The following is a 22,953-nucleotide window of genomic DNA, read 5'->3' as shown; positions in this document are numbered from 1 at the left end:
CAGATAAAAAGTAAACAAGGAGAGTCAGACTAGTCGAAGAACCGGGGAGGGATGGAGAGAGAGGAACGGCAAAGGTTACTTGAAGTTCGAGAAGTCAATGTTTATACCGCTGGGGTGTACGCTACCCAAGCGAAATATGAGGTGTTGTTCCTCCAATTTGCACTGGGACTCACTCTGACAATGGAGGAGGCCCAGGACAGAAAGGTCAGTGTGAGAATGGGAGGGGAAGTTAAAGTGTTTAGCAACCGGGAGGTCAGGTAGGTTTAGGTGGGCTGAGCAAAACGAGCTGCGCTTGGTCTCGCCGATATATAGGAATCCACACCTGGAACAGCGGATACAGTAGATGAGGTTGGAGGAGGTACAAGTGAACCTTTGCCTCACGTGAATAGACTGTCGGGGTCCTTGGACGGAGTCAAGGGGGGAAGGTATAGGGACAGGTGTTGCATCTCCTGCGGTTGCAGGGGAAAGTACTTGGGGAGGGGGTGGGAAGGGGTGAGTTAAGCAGGGAGTTGCTGAGGGAACGGTCTATGCGGAAAGCGAAAGGGGTGGAGATGGGAAGATGTGGCAAATGGTGGGATCCAATTGGAGGAACTTTATTGTGTTTTGAAACAAAAACGTGATATTTTAAAATTTTCTTTGTTCTGTTTCATGTGTTTTTTGTAAGGCTTTTGCCGATGTTTTGTTAGCTTATTCTAAGAATAATGATTTAAAAATATTGATATAGAATTGTTTGAAAATGTCTTCATCAAAAACGTTTATCCATCCCCTCCCAGGATGATCATGAATGTGGAGGGTCAACTAATCTGTCCTGTCAAAGTGCCGGTAAACTGAGTCCCAAGAATATCAGGTCTAGTGATTGCCTGTGATAAGTCACTGATTTAAAAACTTCACATGAAAACTTTTGATCAATTGCATAGGTTAATTAATTTATGTCATAAGGTCATGTGTGATAGGAATAGAATTGGGCCATTCGGCCCATCAAGAGTACTCCACTATTCATCATCTCTCCCTCCTAACCCCATTCTCCTGCCTTCTCCCCATAACCTCTGACACCTGTACTAATTAAGAATCTGTCTATCTGTCTTTCAAATATCCATTAAGTTGGCCTCCACAGCCCTCTGTGGCAAAGAATTCCACAGATTCACCACCCTCTGAATAAATACATTTCTCCTCGTCTCCTTCCTAAAATAATATCCTTTAATTCTAAGGCTATGACCTCTAGTCCTACATTCTCCCACGAGTGGAGACATTCTCTCCACATCCTCTCCACATCCACTCTATCCAAGCCTTTCACTATTCTGTATGTTTCAATGAGGTCTCCCCTCATTCTTCTAAACTCTAGCGAGTACAGGCCCAGTGCTGATAAACGCTCATCATAGGTTAACCTCCTCATTCCTGGGATCATTCGTGTAAGCCACCTCTGGACCCTCTCCAGAGCCAGCACATCCTTGCTCAGATATGGTGCCCAAAATTGCTCACAATATTCCAATTGCGGCCTTACCAGGGCTTTATAGATCCTCAGCATTATATCCTTGTTTTTGTACACAAGCCCTCTTGAAATAAATGCGAGCATTGAGTTTGCTTTCTTTACTACCGATTCGACTTGTGGATTAACCTTTTGGGAATCCTGCACCAGTATTCCCAAGTCCCTTTGCACGTCCGATTTCTCCTCATTTAGAAAATGGTCGATGCCTTTAGTCCTACTACCAAAATGCATGTCTCCACACTTTGCTTCACTATATTCCATCTGCCACTTCTGTGCCCACTCTCCAAACCTGTCCAAGTCCTTCTGCAGAGCCCCTGCTTTCTCTATAGTACCTGCCCTGCCACCTATTTTCGTATCATCAGCAAACTTGGCCACAAAGCCTTCAATCCCCTCGTCCAAATCATTAATATACAACGTGAAGAATGGCGGTCCCATGAAGAATAGCAGCCCCAGCACCAACCCCTGCAAAACTCCGCTCGTCACTGGCAGCCAAACAGAAAAAGCCCCCTTTATTGCCACTCTTTGCCTTCTGCCATCCAGCCAACCTGTTATCCATGCCCTTTGATACCTTGGGCTCTCATCTTCCTTAGCAGCCTCACATGTGGCACCTTGTTAAAGGCTTTCTGAAAATCTAAGTAAACAACATCTACTGACTTCTGTTATTTACTTCAAAGAATTCCAGCAAATTTGTCAAGCAAGACCTCCCTTTCACAAAGCCATGCTGATTTCGGCCTATTTTATCATCAATCTCATTCATTATACATTTATCGTGTATCTGAAGACACTTCCATTGTGTGCATTATAATGCTTTTTACAGTTCTATTGATGCTTTCTGTTTTCCCTCCGTAATTTTAGGAATCCAATTTCAGTATTGAAGGTGATCTGTACTGTCCTGGATCTGGAAAGAAAGGGCACAAAAGATGAAATTGTTTCAAAAATTTTGAACTTCTTGATGAAACCCAAGGCATCTGGGAAGGTAGATGTTTTGAAATCTGGGTTGCTTTTTTGAAATAACAAAAAACTCGCTGTATAAATTACACTTAAATAACTGGATATTTAAACTGCAATATCTTAACTGTTTACGAAGGGCAGCAAGAATTTGCCTTGTAATTAGTGCAAGTCTGTAGTAGGGACGAGGAACAGGATTAATTTATATTGGCGACGGTGAGGATTAATCAAAAGCCAGTTAGCATGGTTTTGTCAGGGTGATCTTGATTGAGACCAATTTGAGTTGAAATTTTTTGAATGGGTAACAAAATGTGTTAATTAGGGCGTTGAATCTAAGTAGACTTTTAAGTCTTTGACGAAGTCCTAGATGTGAAATTGGTCCAAAAGAATTAGAGCTCGTGGGATTTAAAGCTGGTTGGCAAATTGGATCTAAAATTGGCTTGATAATGGAGAGCAGAGGTTGACACCATAGGGTGTTTTAAGTTTGCTTCAAATTTCTGCTAAAACGTCATTTGTGTAATCACAAGCAACATCGCCTATGATCCAGACCAATAAGGTAGCTCAATAGAATAAAAAATAGTTAATATTAAAATGTATCAGTGTAAAGTAATCTTATTCTCATGTCCCAAAAATGTAACATGGTAACCAAATTGACAAAAATGCTGCAAACAAAATTGTTGGTTCTATCTCTTTATTTAGATAGAAAAAAATGCATGTCTTAAAACTACTTTGCAGATCAATAAATTTGTTAACAGAATTATTTTGTACTTAACTATAATTGTAGTCATTACCGAAGCCTAAGAAAAAGCGTCAAAAGGGTGGAAAGAAAGAAAGCTTGGGGTCCAAGAAAAAGAAATCCAAGCCTTTAGAAGAGATTCTTACAGATGAATCAAGCAGTGAGGAAGAAAAGAAAGAAGAAAAATCGTCACATGAAAGTGACGTGGAAGAAGCAGTTGAGGTTTGTAATTGTCATTCTTGAACGTATTGAGTTTTTTTTTTAATTGACTGGATTTTTACATTTATATTGGAATGCAATTGCAATGAGGGAGGACTTAATCAACATATTTAACATTTAATATTAACTGTAGGCTTGACAAAGTAGATGTGGAGAGGATACTTCTTTTTGTGTGGGATTCCAGATTTGGGGTTTACTATTTAAAAGTAACGGGTTATCTAATAAAAGCATGTGCATGGCAATTGTTTCTGTCTGAGTCTTTGGAACTGTCTGAAAGGGCAGTGGGTGCTGAGCCCAGCTAGCGTTTCTTAGGGACTGTGATCTGTCTTGCAGAGGTGAGTTAGAAGCAGGCAAACAATTTGGAGATGTTATATGTGCAATTTCCACTATAGGGTATTCACTACATAATCTGGGATGTCGGTCCTGGTAATTCTGACAGGCCAGGTAATAACTGATGGTGGGCTCTTGCTGTAGTTGTCTACAACTAAATTATTTTCAACTCCGTGGTATTTCTATCTGCCAGTTAAGATCTATATAATTCTGAATTTGGATGCACGGTTCCTCATTCCTTGCATAAGGGATTTTAAATATATAGATATCAGGGAGAAAGTCTGCTGTAAAGCTTTCGTTTCTGCAGTACCAGTTGACCCATAATCTAATGCCAAGCTGTCAGCCACCCACAGAAATGAAAATTTTAACGTGGAGTCTGAGTGATGACTTATTGATGACGTTCCATTTAAAAGGTTTCATGGAAAAATTAAATTGTCCACATTTTTCTTTCTGTAGTTAAAAGAGAACCCTATTCATCCCTAAATATTGGTCTGTTTTCTTTGGTCCTATTCATTAGTAGTCATTAAAGCTTTTCAGTTAGCGAGAAGAATAGGTAATGATTGAGTGATTGAAAACAGGTGGATAATCAAGAATGTTGTTAGAGCGTAAACACAATGAAAAAATCTGAAAATGGCCATAACTGTACAGAATGTTCTCTGGATGAGAATGTACATGGCATGTTTGCATGTTTGCAGATGACTCTAAAGTGGGTGGCATTGCAGGTCATGGCGATGGTTGTCAAAAATTGCAGCAGGATATTGATCGATTGGGCAGGTGGCTTGGAGAACGGTTGATGGAAGTTAATACAGAGAATTGTGAGGTAATGCATTTTGGAAAGTCCAACGTGGGCAGAACGTACACTGAAAGGTAGGGCTCTTACGAGTATTGTAGAGGAATATTCAGTGCCCTCCATAATGTTTGGGACAAAGACCCATCATTTATTTATTTGCCTCTGTACTCCACAATTTGAGATTTGTAATAGAAAAAAATCATGTGGTTAAAGTGAACATTGTCAAATTTTAATAAAGGCCATTTTTATACATTTTTGGTTTCACCATGTACAGGCATGTGAAATTTCCGCGTTTTTTAAATCCATTTTCCACGCTTTGTGCATGATTTCCGAGTTTTTCACTTTACCAAAATCGCGTTTACCAAAGGAGAAATCGGATCGAAAAAAAAAGAAAAGAAACACTAGGGTTCCGCTAGAGGTCGCTAGGGGTTCCGCGAGAAATAGCCGGAATCCGGACAAAATTACGAGAGCCCACTTGAAATCCCCCCGCCCTGGAAGTCTCCCTGCAAATGTGGCACCTAGGCTGGGCAAGGCAGCCGATCTCGACCTCATCGGGACTTCCACGGCCGATCGGTGGGTTGAATTTGCAACCTGTGGCCAGGGCTCTGGAACTCCAGCCCAGCTGGAGCCAGCACGTCTATCCCCATAGCCGACTTCCTTGGCTGGCTGGATAAACCAGCAAAGCTCTGGAACCAAGAGTGCCAGATAATCACTGGTGGAACTGTAATGAGTAAATATTAAATTTAAGTGCAAGATTATATAACTAAATTAATTAAAATAATAAAAAATGTTATTAGTATACAGTGACATATTTACATTATTTTGTAATGTCCGTTTTTACTTTGAAATGCACTAAAAGAGGCTTGAAACTGGTAATTTTGTGTGTAAATTATAAAAAAAATCCAGTTTTTTTTTTTACCCCCGCTGTATGTCTCACGCAAGCGCTCAGCTCTTTTCCTCTTTTTTGACCTCACTCACATGCCTGAATGTAGAAATTACAGCAGTGTTTATACACAGTCCCCCCATTTCAGGGCACCATAATGTTTGGGACACAGCAATGTTATGTAAATTAAAGTAGTCATGTTTAGTATTTTGTTGCATATCCTTTGCATGCAATGACTGCTTGAAGTCTGCAATTCATGGACATCATCAGTTGCTGGGTGTCTTGTCTGGTGATGCTCTGCCGGGCATGTATTGCAGCCATCTTTAGCTTTTGCTTGTTTTGGGGGCTAGGTCCCTTCAGTTTTCTCTTCAGCATATAAAAGGCATGCACAATTGGGTTCAGATCAGGTGATTGACTTGGCCACACAAGAATTTACCATTTTTTGGCTTTGAAAAACTTTTGTTGCTTTAGCAGTATATTTGGGATCATTGTCTTACTGTAGAATGAACCGTTGGGCAATGAGTTTTGAGGCATTTGTTTGAACTCGAGCAGATAGGATGTGTCTGTACACTTCAGAATTCATTATGCTACCAGCATCAGCAGTTGTATCATCAATGAAGATAAGTGAGCCAGTCCCTTCAGCAGCCATACATGCCCAGGCCATAACACCCCCACCACCATGTTTCACAGATGAGGTGGATCTTGGGCAGTTCCTTCCTCCATACTTTGCTCTTGCCTTCATTCTGATATAAGTTAATCTTTGTCTCATCTGTCCATAAGACCTTCTTCTAGAACTGTGGTTGCTCTTATAAGTACTTCTTGGCAAACTAACCTGGCCATCCTATTTTTGCGGCTAACCAGTGGTTTGCATCTTGCAGTGTAGCCTCTGTAGTTTTGTTCATGAAGTCTTCTGCGGACAGTGGTCATTGACAAATCCACACCTGATTCTTGAAGAATGTTTCTGATCTGTCAGACATGTGTATGGGGATTTTTCTTTATTATACAGAGAATTCTTCTGACATCAACTGTGGAGGTCTTCCTTGGCCTGACAGTCCCTTTGCGATTAGTAAGCTCACCAGTGCTCTCTTTCTTCTTAGTGATGTTCCAAACAGTTTATTTTGGTAAGCCTAAGGTTTGGATGATGTCTAACAGTTTTGTTCTTGTTTCTCAGTCTCATAATGGCTTCTTTGACTTTCATTGGCACAACTTTGGTCCTCATGTTGATAAACAGCAATAAAAATTTCCAAAGGTGATGGAAAGACTGGAGAAAAGACTAGGTGCTGAGAGCTCTCTTATACCTGCATTAAGGAGGCATTTAAACACACCTGAGCAATTACAAACACGTGTGAAGCCATGCGTCCCAAACATTATGGTGCCCTGAAATGGGGGGGGGGGGGGCTATGTATAAATACAGCTGTAATTTCTACATGGTGCAACCAAAATGTATAAAAATACCATAGAAACAAAAAAATAGGTGCAGGAGGCGGCCATTTTGCCCTTCGGGCCAGCACCACCATTCATTGTGATCATGGCTGATCATTCACAATTTATTACCCTTTAATAAAATCTGACAATGTGCACTTTAACCACATGTGATTTTTCTATTACAAATCTCAAATTGTGGAGTATAGAGGCAAATAAATAAATGATGGGTCTTTGTCCCAAACATAATGGAGGGCACTGTAGGAGTGCAGGTACATAGTTCCTTGAAAGTGGCATCGGGGGTAATGGGTGGTCAAAAAGACTCTTGGCACTTTGGCCTTCATCAGTCAGAGTATTGATTTTGAAGTTAGGGGGTCATGTTGCAGTTATAGAAGACTTTGGTGAGGCCACATTTGCAGTATTGTGTTCAGTTTTCAGCATTATGTTAGAGGAAAGATGTCAAGTTGGAACGGGTGCGGAAAAGATTTTGGAGAATGTTGCCAGGACTCAAGGACTTGGTTTATTGACAGCGGTTGAGCGGGCTAAGATTCTATTCATTGGAGTGCAGGGGGATGAAGGGCGATCTAATAGAAGTGTACAAAATCGTGAGAGGAATAGATCAGGTACGAGTAGGGGAATCGAGAATAGATCAGGTACGAGTAGGGGAATCTAGAACCAGAGGACATAAGTTCAGGGGGTAAAGATTTAATAGGAACCTGAGGGGTAACTTTTTTATACAAAGGGGGGGGAGTATATGGACCCAGCTGCTGGAGAAGGTAGTTGAGGCAGGTATTATCACAACTTTTAAGAAACATTTAGACAGGTACATGGGTAGGATAGGTTTAGAGGGGTATGGGCCAAACGCAGGCAGGTGGGACTAGTATCGATGGTTCATGTTGGTCGATGCGGGCAAGTCAGGCTGATGGGCCTGTTTCCATGCTGTATGACTATAACAGTCGGTGGCCATAATAACCAGTTTAGAAAGTAAATCCGGAATATTATATTGATAAATCAAGACCTGAGGGTGCAGCTACAAGATGTAAAAGCCAAAATGAAGAGACTTTTAAAGAAGTGATTTTTATATGATGACTTTGGACAAGTTAGTGGAAGGGGGACCTCTAAAATCATGAAAGAAAACTAAGGGCATATTCATCTTCATCAACTTAAACAGTAGTTGAGAGTTAAGGATGACTTGCTTTCACAATGTGGAAGATGCCTTTGCATGAATTCATATAAAGTATTGACTGCAGCATATTAGATACTACACAGTCATTGTAGGAGCCATTTTTGCGATAATTAGTTATTTCAGTGTATTATTATATTACTTTGTACCCTGCTGTATTTTTGGACCCTTAGAGGTTAATACTATGCTTGCGTATGGACTGGGCAGAGCCAGAGGAGCTGCTAGCTCTGATGTAATGCCTCAGTACACGGAAAGAAGCGGCTGATAGAAGTTCAGCCAAAATAAGCTGCTGATATCAATCGGCTAAAGAGCCTACTGAGAGGATCAGTAAGAAATTTCTGCCGGAGATAAGACCTGGTAGTTCGTATGAGTTATGTAGGTTACGGTAGGATATTGGATATTTACCAAGCTAATCAATAACAAGTCGATGACAAGAGATATGCCAATATGTTATATTACAACTTCAAATAAACGACTAGCTTCAAATGAAACGTTGTGGAGACCTCAGTTGATTGTTTGCGTATAAGAAAATATCTTTCCACCTATCCTACGTCAACTGCAGCTTGGAGCTTGATAAGTAAGACGAGAAGCTGGCCGTAATATCGTAAAAATCTACCTAAGCTGGGGCGATCAGCTTGAATTTACTCTTCAGAGTGTCCGATCAGAACTTGCCTTCGCAAGAGACGAAATGTGAGAGCTTAACTGATCTGGAGGGATTTATTGCCAAAATTTCTCACCCGCGGAATAGAACAAGCTATCCTCGGTCAGAAAGAAGATAAAGTTAATCCGTCTCTAAAGAATCATTTAAAAGGAACTGGCTCTAGGAATGGGGCTCAAGCTGGGACTGCAAGGAAGACAAAGAACTGTTTTATTGCAAAAGCTTTGAAGCCGGTAACAGGCTAATAAGAGTCATTTTATGCATTAGTCACTACGACGATTTTAAACTTCGAAAGCCGTTATTGCAGTAAGCTTTATTGGAAGCTGTTTTTCAGAAGTTGTATAAGAAAACTACGACTGAAAAATGTGAGAACAAAGAAATGATTTGTGCAGTACTGGCTATCAGCTTATTTTGAATTCCAAAGATAAGAACACAGCTGAATATCTTAAAGGGATATTGACGTACAAGTATGCTTGTACGTAAATCTGATGTTCAGGCAGCAGGTGGTGCCATCAGAATGGATTCCCACAGGAACAATGATTTTTGATCAATAAGTGAAGCTTCAAAGATCTCTTACGTCTTGGAATGGGTTGCCTCCCTGAAAAGCTAGCGTGAGATTGAAGAAGAAAAACTCAAGATATAAACAAACTACACACTCTATTGCTGAAAGTACTACACAACAGAGTCGTGCAAACTTAGATATCATTGGACCTGAAGGCAGTGCTTCAAATGTCTCAAACTGAATTGATCTTCAAATCTCATTCTTCATCTCGTGCATCATGGACGCTCTGCCCGTCTGAAGGCTTAGGCAGACCTGGCCTTTCTCGCAGGCTGCCATCATGGAAGACAGGCATGAGATTGAAGGACAGGAACAGAGAAAGGAAGAAAAACAGAAGAAACTAAATGAACAATTGAAAAACAAAGAATTGGAAATGGAGTTCGACAGGAAGAGAAGACAACTGGAAATGGAGCTCGATAGGAAGAGCCAGAAGGAACAGCTGTGAAGACGGAAAGAACGATCGGAACTAGATGCTGCAATAGCAGCAGCCAAGACAAGATTCAATGTACAGAAGGACAAGGAAAAGAAACCAGGACAGAATGGAAAGCCAATAGCGGGTGATGCTGCTCTCTCATCTCAAATGTGTGACTATATTGAGGCTGATGATGAGACCTGCATCTCCTCCAAAGCAGTCCAAACTGATCCATTGGCTGGAGAATCTGGTCCTGAAAATACGTCTGAACTCAGATGATTGAGACCAACTCTGAACTAGCACTAGAAGATCGTTTATTCTTTGAATCAAGAAATGATAGAACTGGAAACTTCAGGGGATCCTGCACCAGAACACCCAGCACACCTTGAAGACGTTTCAACCAAAGTAATTGCTGAAAAAAACTAGTTCCAGAGAACTCTACAGTTTTTGTCGATGATGGAAAACTAGATGATGCAATAACTAGTGAAACTGAAGAAAACCATCCAGAAATCTCTTTTACAAATGGAACTACCCTGGATGGTGAATTGAGAAGAGACCACGACAGCAGGGATGGGAATGGCTGCCCTGCTGCTGCTGTCAATCGAATATCTATTGCAAGCCAAGAGGAGCTTCTGGTCAAGCAATACAACCACGACTTCATAATGGGAAAATCCGGAGATGACACAATGCTGCGAAAAGAATTACAGCTTCAACTGGACAAATCCATCTTCTGGACTGATAGCACAACGGTGCTTAAGTACCACAACAACAAAATAAAACGCTTTCAAACATTTGTGGCAAACAGAATCTCCTTCGTAAGGGATGCTACTGACGTATTACAATGGTGATATGTTTGCACAAAGGAAAATCCTGCAGGTGAAGCATCAAAGAGGACTGACAGCAGACCGCTTCTTAAGTTGGAAGAGAAGAAGACTGAAGAAGATTCTGTCTAATGGGCAGAATATTGGAGATGCATAAGGTTTTGTGCGTACTGTTCAACTCCAGACGAAGAACAACATCTTGGAAAGACCGATAACGAAGATATGTCAGCTACTGGAAGCTGATACCTGAGTACAGCATGGACTGGTGATCTTGAAGATTGAAGAATCACTATAGTAGATTAGATGGCGATATATAGTGCATGCTTTTTTGATTGTGTATGTCATTTTTATGGCTCTTTTTAATGTTTATTAGTAATTGTTACGTTATACACATAACAATTAGGGGCCGGTGTGTAGGAGCCATTTTGCATTTATTTTTTTATATTATTATATTACTTTGTATTACTGCTGTATTTTTGGATGCTAAGAGGTTAATACTATGCTTACGTATGGACTGGGCTGAGCCGGAGGAGCTTCTAGCTCTGATATAATGCTTCAGTACACGGAAAGAAGCGGCTGATAGACGTTCAGCCAAAATAAGCAACTGATATCAATCGGCTAAAGAGCCTACTGATAGAAGATCAGTAAGAAATCTCTGCCAGAGATAAAAACCTGGCAGTTCGTATAACTCATGTAGGTTACGGTAGGATATTGGATTTTTACCAAGCTAATCAATAACAAGTCGATGACAAGAGATATGCCAATATGTTATACTGCAACTTCAAATAAACGACTAACTTCAAATGAAACGTTGTGGAGATCTCTGTTGTTGATTGCGTATGAGAAAATATCGTTCCACTTATCCTACGTCAACGGCAGCTTGGAGCTTGATAAGTAAGACTAGAAGCTGGCCGTAATAGTCATGACAGAACAATGTCTTGGTCAAACAAAATTAGAACTGCATGCTCTAATGCAGGGGTGTCAAACTACCGGCCCACGGGCCGCATCCAGTCCGCGAAGGGGTCCAATCCGCCCCACGGGGTGATTTGGGGGGGGGACGGGGACGCTGTTAGATTATACACGGAAAGTGAGCTACATGACTGCTTAACCTCGCAGGAAATATGAATTTTGCGCAGAAGGAAAATGCAACGCCGATCTGCAGCTGTCATCTCCCCAACTCCCAGGGGTTAGTGGAAGCCACGTCCATATCCGGCCATGCGGTGACGTGGGCGGGAAGGGGCCGGCGTTGGGGAAGGTGGGGAGTCTCAGCGTTGTTGTGGACACCGGGAAGAGCCTGGACTGTCACCACAGAGACAGCCACCATGTACCTGAGTGCGTGGATAGAGGCTGGTGGGAAGTTGCCGCACTGTGAATGGGCCCTTAGCCAGCGATCCAAAATCTGAGCTGTTCTCCTGGGTTTGGGTTAAGGTTAGGTTGGATGTAAAGACATGTTGGCAGTTATGCGGGAATAGGGGAGAGAAGGGAGAAGGTGATGGTAAAGGAAGGGGAGGAGGAAGCAGATGAGGGAGGGAGGGTTTTAGGGATGAGGAAGGGAAGAGAGGGTGTCGAGGGAGGGGAGTGGGGGAATAGGTGGTAAAGAAAGTAAGTAGGGAGGGAGGGGGTGAGGAAGGGAGCAGATGAGGGAAGGATGGGGATTTTGGGACGAGGTAAGGAAAGAGGAAGTAAGGGAGGGGAGTGGGGGAGTAGTTGTAAGGAAGGAAATGGGGATGAGAGAAGGTATAGGCTGAGGAAAGGGAGAGGGCAGGTGAGGCCGAAGGTGAGGGTAGAGAAGGACATGGGAGGTGAGGGGAGAGGATGTGAGGGGAAGGAAGAAAGACATGAGAAGAATGGGGAGCGGGGCCTTCAGGTGAGATGATGGACAAACCATCTTTCACCATGCCAGGTAGCTGCTGTTTGGCTGTTCAACACCCAGTCAGCCAATTGTGGGTAAAACAAACACTGTAGGAGCACTATAATTCAGGGGAACAGAATTAGGCCATTTAGCCCATCAAATATACTTTGCCATTCAACCATGGCTGATCTATTTTCTCTCTCAACCACATTCTATTGTCTTTTTTCTCCCTTGAACCTAATCAAGACCTATCAATCTCTGCCTCAAAAATACCCACTGTCTTGGCCTCCACTGCTGTCCACAGATTCACCACCCATTTCCCCCTCATCTCCATTTTGAATGTATGACCTTTTATTCTGATATTGTGCCCTCTGGACCTAGACTCTCCCTAGTACTGGAAACATTATTTCCACATCCACTCTATCTAGGGCCTAGATACCAATCATAAAAGTAATGCTTGCTAGGCAATCTTCCTCATAAGAAACGAAATTTGTAAAGTGAAACACTTTATAATTATAGCAGAGACTGAGACACATGAAAGCAGATTGAATAAACAAAAGCTGTGGTAGCACGCGTTCGCGCGTGTGTACAACTGATCCGGACTGCATGAAGTCACATTTTGCCCATTCCGGCACGCGACCTAAAATGAGTTTGACACCCCTGCTCTAATGCATGCACACATGTTTCTGCATTTTACACATGTGCAGATGGAGCCTATCTATACCTATCCTTGGGTGGTGTCTGTACGGTGTTTACATTCTCCCTGTGATCATGTGGGTTTTCTCCGGGTGTTCCAGTTTCTTCCCACACTCCAAAAAACATACAAGTTTGTAGATTAATTGGTTTCTATAAATTGACCCTAATGTGTTGGATTGTGCTCGTTAGTGTACAGGGTAATCGCGGGTCGGAGTGAACTCTGGGCTGAAAGGCCTGCTTCCACGCGGTATCCAAGTCTAAAGTAAAGTCTAAAGATAGAAGTTCATGGCTTCACACAGTTTTATCAGAAATTATTTTATAGTAACCCTAAAGCAAAAGAACAGAATGGCACTAAATATTTTTGAGCGCAAATTGAGAATACCATGATTTTTTTTCAGCCACCGAAGAAAGTGACTAAAAAAGAAAAAGTTACAACAAAAGCTGTGCCTAAAGGCAAGAAGGGGCAAAATACCAAAGCAACAAATGTGAAAAAGGCTGACAGTAGCACCGCAAAGAAAGCTGCAGCTCTTGCCAAGAAGGGTAAGTACTTAACTACTTATGAGATTAACAAATGACTAATTAACAGATGAGGGTGGAAGAAAATATTGGCTGGGTGTTTGGAAAAATTCCTTGTCAATAAGATCTACAACCGATTACATCTTGGCTAATGAATCTTTTGGCAGAATCTTTGGCTGAACCTCTGAAAGCACCTTCTCGGCTCCCACTGGCTAACACGTCCAAAAACTGCCGTAACTCTAGCCCCGCCTAGCCCATACGTAAGCATCGCATTAACTCTATAGTGTCCAAACTACAGCAGTATACAAGGTAATAATAATATGCAAAAATAACTACTAAATGCAAAATGGCCCCTACACCTTTTCATTATCCTAATTGTGTAGAAAACACACAATTCGAATCTACTTTCTAGGAAAGATCTTCCACTGAGGTAAAAAGTTGAAATCAAATTCATGACCTATATTTCTCAGGAGACAGCATTGGAATATGGACTAGTAATTCAAACCTGAGGTTGCAAGGTGTTCTTGGTCATATCATTTATATTTAAAGGTGAAATGACTTGTGGTAAAAAGTTCTTGAAACCATTCTGGGCTTTTCTGTGCTTAGATATATGCAGTAGGAATGGCAAATCTCACTTTACTATTGTAAAAGGGAAGAGGAAGTGCTTGCAGTCTCAGCTGGTGAATGTTGCAAAAGATATTGGAATGAAGAAAGAAAATTATATTTTAAATTATGTTTTGACTCATTTGCATAGTACCTAAATGCACCCTTTTAACAACATCGTAACGAACAACGCATTTCTAATAATAATAATAATACATTACATTTATATAGCGCTTTTCATATACTCAAATACGCTTTACAGGGATTTAGAGAACATAGGGAAGTGAATAAATAGGTAAATAAGTAAACGAACAGAGAAAGGAGACAGAAGGTGGGGTGACCTTCAGTGGTTGAAGGCAGTACTGAATAGGTGAGACTTCAGTGATGTTTTGAATGTGGTGAGTGTGGAGGAGTCTCTGACGGTTTGAGGTAGTGAGTTCCATAGGGTGGGAGCAGCGATGGAGAAAGCCCTGTCCCCCCCAGGATCTGAGTTTGGTCCGGATGTGGGGGGATAGGAGATTGGCAGTAGCAGAGGGGCCAGGTTATGGAGGGCTTTGTAGGTCATGAGGAGGATTTTGTACTGGATTCTCTGGGGGATGGGGAGCCAGTGGAGTTTGTAAAGGACGGGGGTGATATGGTCACGGATCGGGGTGTGGGTGAGTAGACGGGCAGCGGAGTTTTGAATGTATTGAAGTTTACTGATGGACGGAGACGGGCAATGTTTTTGAGGTGGAAGAAGGCTGTCTTTGTGATGTGTTTGATGTGTTTGTCGAAGGAGAGGGTTTGATCAAAGATGATTCCATAATGCTGGTGTTCATTTTCTCACCCTGTAATCACATTTTTCATGCGCAGTACGGTTTGTAGGTCAATACAAGGGTGACCTGACGCTACACTTGAGTGCAACCAATTCTGCCCATTAATTAACCATGAGCTCCCCTGCCCTTTCAGCCCCTTCCCACACACCAAAGCCGTCTCAAAATATTTGATATCTTGTTTGGTTTTGCCCAATACAAAAAGGTAAGTTGAGGTGGTCTAGAGGGTGTGCATTTGAGCAATTTTATAATAAAAGTATTGTGTTCACTGACTTTTGTTTGAAACCTTGTATTGCATCTTGTTACTGTGTGTCAGAAAGTGAATCAGAAGACAGTTCGGATGATGAACCGCTGATTAAGAAGCTTAAGAAACCACCTACAGATGAAGAAATAAAGAAAACAGTCATGAAATTGTTGGCTGATGCAAACCTGGAAGAAGTCACAATGAAACAAATTTGCAAAAAGGTCATTTTTTCCTTTATTGAATGTTCAGATTAGTATTAAAAGATTAAAGTTCTCTAAAATTGTAAGGGGACATTTGGAAAATCATGCTAGTAATATCTCAGGTAATTGAAATGTGAGGAAATTGGAGAGAATTGCAATGGGCAGGGCATTGGCACTGAGCAAATTGTTGAAGGTGCAGTGTTTCCAGGTCCGAGAGTGACAGTCGTACATTGTGGAAATAGCTCTATCGGCCCAACTTGCCCACGATGACCAACATGCTCCATCTACACTAGTCCCACCTGCCCGCGCTTTGTGCACAATTTTAAGAAAGCCTTTGGCAGGGTGCCACACCTGAGGCTACTAAGGAAGATGAGAGCCTATGGTATCAAAGGGCAGATACTAGCATGGATAGCAGGTTGGCTGGATGGCAGAAGACAAAGAGTGGCAATAAAGGGGGCTTTTTCTCGTTGGTTGCCAGTGACTGGCGGAATTACGCAGGGGTCGGTGTTGGGGCCGATACTCTTCACGTTGTATATTAATGATTTGACAACAGACAATAGGTGCAGGAGTAGGCCATTCAGCCCTTCGAGCCAGCACCGCCATTCACCATGATCAAGCACAATCAGCACCCCGTTACTGCCTTCTTCCCATATCCCTTGACTCTGCTATCATTAAGAGCTCTATCTAACTCTTGAAAGCATCCAGAGAATTGGCCTCCACTGCCTTCTGAGGCAGAGAATTCCACAGCTTCACAAAAAGTTTTTCCTCATCTCCGTTCTAACTGGCCCACCAAAAATGCATAAGGACTTCATCACCCAATTTGCTGATCTGATTTATAGCATTTTGCCCAAATTTGACCGGATCATGATTCTTGGTGACTTTAATATTCATGTTTGCTGTCCCACTAAGCCTCTTGTGAGTGAATTTATGCACCTGGTTGAGTCCTTCAATCTGACTCTTCACACCACGGGACCCACTCACAAGTTAGGCCATACTCTCGACCTAGTGTTATCGTCCGGATTCCCAATCTACAACATTGAAACTACTGAAGCCTGTCTATCGGACCACAGCGCTATCATTTTTGACGCATCTCTGCCTTTATCTCCCGCAAAATCTCATCTCCCTGTTCGCTACTCCCGCGACATAAATTCATTGACTGCCAGTAAATTCTCCGAGGCTCTCACAGCTGCCCCCAACATCTGCACTATTGAGGCTTCTCCCCCCCATCTCAGCACTGAGGATCTCGCCTCTTTATTTAATATCACTTGCTCTTCCATCCTGGATTCTATCGCTCCCCTTAAAATGAAAAAGCCTAAGCCCAAAGGTCGGCCTTGGCTCAATGACACCACCAAAACCCTAAGAAGGGAGTGCAGAAAATCAGAAAGGAGGTGGAAATGTGACAAGCTTCAAATTTCCTTCGAAATTCTGAGAAACAATCTTCTCAAATACCAGGAAGCAGTAAAGTCTGCTAGAGCACAATACTTCTCCAACCTTATTTCCAAAAACTCTCATAACTCCAAGGTCCTATTTAGCACAATTACCTCTGTCATATGTCCCGCCCCCAGTACCAGCTTAGTTGGGTCCCCTGCTAAGTGCGAAGAATTCGCTAAATTTTTCACCAACAAAGTTGAGAACATTAGAATGAACATTTCCCTTCCCACCCGTGACCTAGCTGTCTCACTAGTCTGTTCATCTAAATTGGACTGTTTCCAACCCGTCACTCTATCCTCCCTTGCAAAGCTTGTCTCCGCTATGAAACCTGCAACCTGCCCCCTTGATCCTGCCCCCACTGCCCTTCTGAAGGATGTCATTGCAATAGCCGGTCCCAGCATCCTCTCTATTATCAACAGTTCTCTGGCCACTGGCACTGTTCCAACCTGTTTCAAGCACGCGGTGGTCCAGCCCCTACTGAAAAAACCTAACCTAGACCCCACCTTGCCTAGCAACTACAGACCCATTTCCAAACTGCCATTCCTGTCAAAAGTCCTTGAAAAGGCAATTCTAAACCAATTAGTGCCCTACCTGCACCAAAACACCATCCTGGAAAGTTTCCAGTCAGGTTTCAGAGCCCACCACAGCACAGAGTCTGCCTTGTTGAAGGTACACAACGACCTGCTTCTCGCCATCGACACCGGCGACTGTGCAATCCTGCTCCTTCTCGACCTCAGCGCAGCGTTCGATACAGTGGACCACACCATCCTTATTGACCGTCTCCGGTACGCGGTTGGCATTGATGACACTGCCCTGAGCTGGTTCGCTTCGTACCTCAAAGATAGGAGTTTCGCCATCAACATAGGCAGTTATTCCTCTGCTCCAGCTAGCCTCTCCTGCGGAGTTCCACAAGGCTCCATCCTAGGCCCCATTCTCTTCTCTCTATACATGCTCCCCCTTGGCCAAATCATTCAAAGGCACGGCATTTCTTTCCACTGCTATGCCGATGACACTCGGCTTTACCTCCCCCTGAAACCCAACAACCAGTCAAATTTAAACAGCCTCTTACACTGCCTTGAGGACATAAAATGTTGGATGGCACAGAACTTCCTCCAATTAAATGAGAGCAAGTCTGAGGTCATCCTATTCGCCCCCCCCCCCCCCCCCCCCCGACTCCATCAAATCGATAACAGGCAGTCTTGGAAGCCTATCCTGCCTAGTCAAACCGCATGTCAAAATCCTCGGCATGATATTTGACTCTGCATTAAAATTGGATAAGCAAGTCAACGCTGTGGTAAAAGCCAGCTTCTTCCAACTTCGTACCATAGCTAAAATCAAACCTTTCCTCCAATTCGACGACACAGAAAAAATCATTCACGCTTTCATTTCCTCCCGCCTAGACTACTGCAACTCCCTATACACTGGGATCAGCCAATCTTCCCTGTCCCGCCTGCAACTGGTCCAAAACGCCGCAGCGAGACTCCTGACGGGTACCCGTAAAAGGGACCACATCACCCCGATTCTGGCCTCTCTCCACTGGCTCCCTGTACGGTACAGAATCAACTTCAATCTCCTCCTATTCACGTATAAAGCCCTAAATGGACATTCCCCCCCCCTACATCAAAAATCTTCTAACCCACCTCTCTAACTCCAGGTCCCTCAGGTCGGCCGACTTGGGGCTACTCACTATCCCGCGGTCTAGGCTTAAGCTCAGGGGTGACCGCGCTTTTGCGGTTGCAGCTCCTAGACTGTGGAACAGCATCCCTCTCCCCATCAGAACTGCCCCCTCCATCGACTCCTTTAAGTCCAGACTCAAAACCTATTTCTACTCCCTAGCGTTTGAGGCTCATTGAGGAGGCGCTGTGAACTGTTTGCGTGCTACTGTATGTTTCATTTTTTTCCTTAGTACCTAATCAGATGTACAGCACTTTGGTCAACGTGGGTTGTTTTTAAATGTGCTATACAAATAAAATTGACTTGACTTGACTTATTCTTAAACTGTGGTACTCCCCCAACATCGGGAACATGTTTCGTGCCTCTAGCGTGTCCAATCCCTTAATAATCTTAAATGTTTCAATAAGATCCCCTCTCATCCTAAATTCTAGAGTATACAAGCCCAGTTGCTCCAGTCTTTCAACGTACGACAGTCCCGCCATTCCGGGAATTAACCTCGTGAACCTACACTGCACTCTCTCAATAGCAAGAATGTCCTTCCTCAAGTTTGGAGACCAAAACTGCACACAATACTCCAGGTGTGGTCTCACTAGGGCCCTGTACAACTGCAGAAGGACTTCTTTGCTCCTATACTCAACTCCACTTGTTATGAAGGCCGACATTCCATTGGCTTTCTTCATTGCCTGCTGTACCTGCATGCTTCCTTTCAGTGACTGATGAACTAGGACACCCAAATTTCGTTGTGCTTCCCCTGTTCCTAACTTGACACCATTCAGATAATAATCTGCTTTCCTGTTCTTACCACCAAAGTGGATAATCTCACATTTATCCACATTAAACTGCATCTGCCCACTCACACAACTGGTCCAAGTCACCCTGCAATCTCACAGCATCTTCCTCACAGTTCACACTGCCACCCAGCTTCGTGTCATCTGCATATTTGCTAATGTTACTTTTAATCCCTTCATCCAAGTCATTAATGTATATTGTAAATAGCTGCGGTCTCAGCACCAAGCCTTGCGGTACCCCACTAGTCACTACCTGCCATTCTGAAAGGAACTAATTTAACCCTACTCTTTGTTTCCTTTTTGGACGAGGGGTTTGAAGGCTTTGTGGCCCAGTTTGCGGATGATACGAAAATAGGTGGATGGGTAGGGAAAGCAGGGACTCTTCAGAAGGACTTGGGCAGGTTGGGAGAGGGGGCAGAGAAGTGGCAGATGGAATATCGTATATCAAAGTGTGGAGTCATGCATTTGGTAGTAGGAATAAAGGTGTAGACTATTTTCCAAATGGGGAGAGAATGCAGAAATCAGATGCAAAGGAACTTAGGAGTGCTGCTGTAAGATTCTCAAAAAGCTCATATTTAAGTTGAATCAGTAGCAAGGAAGGCAAACGCAATGCTAGCATTTATTTCAAGAGGGCTTGTATAAAAAACAGGGATGTAATGCTGAGGATCTATGAGGCGCTGGTACGGCCTCATTTGGAATATTGTGAGCAATTTCGGGCACCATGTCTGAGGAAGGATGTGCTGGCTCTGGAGAGGATCCAGAGGTGGTTTACAAGAATGATCCCAGGAAAGAGTAGCGTTTGTCGGCACTGGGCCTGTACTCACAGGAGTTTAGAAGAATGAGAGGGGACTTCATTGAAACGTACAGAATAGTGAAAGGCTTAAGACAGAGTGGATGTGGAGAGGCTGTTTCCACCAGTGGGAGAGTGTAGGACCAGAGGTCATAGCCTCAGAATTAAAGGACATTCTTTTAGGAAGGAGTTGAGGAGAAATTTCTTTCGTCAGATGGTGGTGAATCTGTGGAATTCTTTGCCACAGAAATATCCACTGTAGAGGCTGTCAATGAATATTTTGACGGCAGAGATAGATAGATTTTTGCTTAGTACAGGTGTCAGAGGTTATGGGGAGAACGGGGTTGGGAGGGAAAGATAGATCAGCCATGATTGAATGGTGGAGTGGACTTGATGGGCCGAATGACCTAATTCTACTCTTATCACTTATGGCAATGCCCAAAACCTATCCTATTAATGTACCAAAGCAAATGTCACATAAACCTAATACTGTATTTAACCAGGAACTATTGATTTTTTAGACAAAAAGCTCCATGGGTCACATGAGGCCGAACATTTAATTATTTTTCCATTTTCAAACCATGACTCAAATTCGCAGTGTGCTCTGATGTGGGTGAGAGAAATGGGTTAGTACTGCTTCACTAAATTGCAAGTTCTGTGTAGTGATCACTTTACACTTAAGCAAGTGCACACTGAAAACATTGAATTGGAAATAAGATGTATAGCAGCATCACATATCAATATAGTGATTTCCTGAAAAAAGCATGGTTTATATCTTATGTTTCTAGTGTTGTTCTTTGTCATTAAATGAGTTTCCTTTTATTTTTCAGGTGTTTGCTGTCTATCCAGAATATGACCTGACTGACAAGAAAGATTTTGTCAAGAACACTGTGAAAGCGGTAGGTATTGATTTACTCTTTCATAGTTATTTACAAATCTCCCATTTAAAACTGGGTCTCAAGAAGTTCTAACAAACTATTGGTAACACTTAAAACATAAAATCAAAATATTCCATATAGCAGACATGAATAAAACCAATTATTAAAATACTCAGCAAATCTGATAGACCTATAAGGAGAAACCAGTTACATTTTAGGGTAATGACAAGAGAATCTAGGGATTTTTTTTGTTTTGAGTTCCAGTATTTACTTGCAGTATTTTGGTTTTGGACAATTAACTTGGTGCTTCCTTTGATACAGGAGGAAGTCATTTGGCACATCAGGTCTGTTTCATGCCATTTCCCTAGAGACTAGCTCCATTCTTTCAGCTCTGTACTTTTTTCTTCCATACTCATCAACTCTTGATTCTATTGCCACTTACAATAAGCAAAAACCCTGCAATTTTAGAACAAGAATCAGGGTGGCGCAGCGGTAGAGTTGCTGTCTTACAGCACCGGAGACCCGGGTTCGATCCTGACTCTGAGTGCTTGTCTGTACGGAGTTTGTATGTTCTCCCAATGACCTGCGTGGGTTTTCTTCGGGTGCTCCGGTTTCCTCCCATACTCCAAAGACATACAGGTTTGTAGGCTAATTGGCTTGGTAAAATTGCCCCAGTGTGTACGATAGTGTTAGTGTGCTAGCCGGCACGGACTCGGTGGGCCAAAGGGCTTGTTTCCCTACTGTATCTCTAAACTAAACTGTATCAGAACATCTAATAGAATCACATTGATAATTAACGTGGAGAATGTGCAATAATGCTAATTGCTGTGATGCTGTGTTTTTCTGGTTGGGGTGGTTAGTAGTTTGGAATAGAGTAAAAGGATCTTGTGTAATGTTGGCACCCTAATGTTCTTGAAGATAGTTCATAAGTTCTCGGAGAAGAATCAGACCATTTGGCCCAAGTCTACTCTGCCATTCAATCATGGGTGATCTATCTTTCTCTCTCAATGCCATTCTCCTGCTTTTGCCCCATAACCCCTGACACAGAAGAAAGCTCGGGGTTGCATATTGTAGTCAGAAGATTTATACTGGTGTATGTAATTTTAGATAAGATATAGCAATAAGAATGGGAAGAAAATGGTCTACCACAAGGGAGAATGTTTAGTTAATTTGCTCACATGACCTGTATAAAATCAGATGCCTCAAGGCAGAAGTGAGAGAATGCTTTTAATGCAGTTTGGAGCTCTCCATTCGTGTCAAATAATTGAGTTAGATTCACAAAAATAAATACGGGGCTGACCTAAAGCCCATGTAACAAAGCATCGCCCATACCACTCTTAGGTGACTGAATTAATGCTGTAACATTGTAATTTTTATTTTTCAGTGGATATCATGATAATGATCCCTGTTCAAAGAAACCAGCAAAGCGATAAGATGGCATTGCTACCATATTCCATGTTGATTGAGAAATTGGATTGACACCAGCACAAATAAGAATGCATTTCTTTGAGTGGAGATTGTTGTAAGCCATCTTTATATGTCAATATCAATCGACCATTTTTCAAACTAGACTTGGCTTCTTTAGCTGTAGATCTGCCTTTTAAGACTTGAACTTTTATCTGTTAAATTTTCTAGTAGTGTATTAGTTTTTTAACCTGTTTATGAAACTGTAAATTTAAATGAGTTGTGAATAAATTACCTAGTAACTCCATTATGGTTAAGCATATCTTATTTCTCTCTAATTAGAGTTTAGTCAAATGAATTGGAAAAGTAGCTGTTTTTCCTAAGCTTAAACCTGGATAGTTGCATGTACTGTTAAAACAATTTAATTATCTTTGATTTGATTGTTCTGTATTTAAATGTTTTCAAAGCAAGACTATGATTTTAATTTTGTAAAAGGGGAACGTTTTTTTTAAAAATGGAGATGCAGAAGATTTATATCTGTAACTTGCGTTCTTTGTAGAACTTGTTTTGACTATTACATGCCCGAGTTCAAAGTGAAATAAAAATGCAAGGAGACAG

At 42.3% G+C, this 22,953-nt stretch overlaps 1 protein-coding gene across 2 annotated transcripts in view; it reads left to right on the top strand.

Moving 5' to 3' along the window:
• Positions 1-22,952, top strand: part of LOC144602120 (protein DEK-like) — a 38,699-nt gene extending 15,747 nt beyond the window's left edge. For both annotated transcript variants that reach the window (XM_078414838.1, XM_078414845.1), the window contains exons 6-11: positions 2,342-2,462; positions 3,219-3,392; positions 13,394-13,535; positions 15,243-15,391; positions 20,884-20,952; positions 22,316-22,952. In XM_078414838.1, coding sequence (XP_078270964.1) covers positions 2,342-2,462; positions 3,219-3,392; positions 13,394-13,535; positions 15,243-15,391; positions 20,884-20,952; positions 22,316-22,327 — 667 coding nt within the window. In that variant the 3' untranslated portion in view covers positions 22,328-22,952. The remainder of the gene's footprint in view (positions 1-2,341; positions 2,463-3,218; positions 3,393-13,393; positions 13,536-15,242; positions 15,392-20,883; positions 20,953-22,315) is intronic.
• The last annotated feature ends 1 nt before the right edge of the window (position 22,953 follows it).

Source organism: Rhinoraja longicauda, chromosome 2 (assembly GCF_053455715.1).
Source record: "Rhinoraja longicauda isolate Sanriku21f chromosome 2, sRhiLon1.1, whole genome shotgun sequence".
Taxonomy (NCBI): Eukaryota; Metazoa; Chordata; class Chondrichthyes; order Rajiformes; family Arhynchobatidae; genus Rhinoraja; species Rhinoraja longicauda.
Note: the sequence above shows the minus strand (reverse complement) of the source record. Positions and strands in the feature narration are given on the sequence as shown.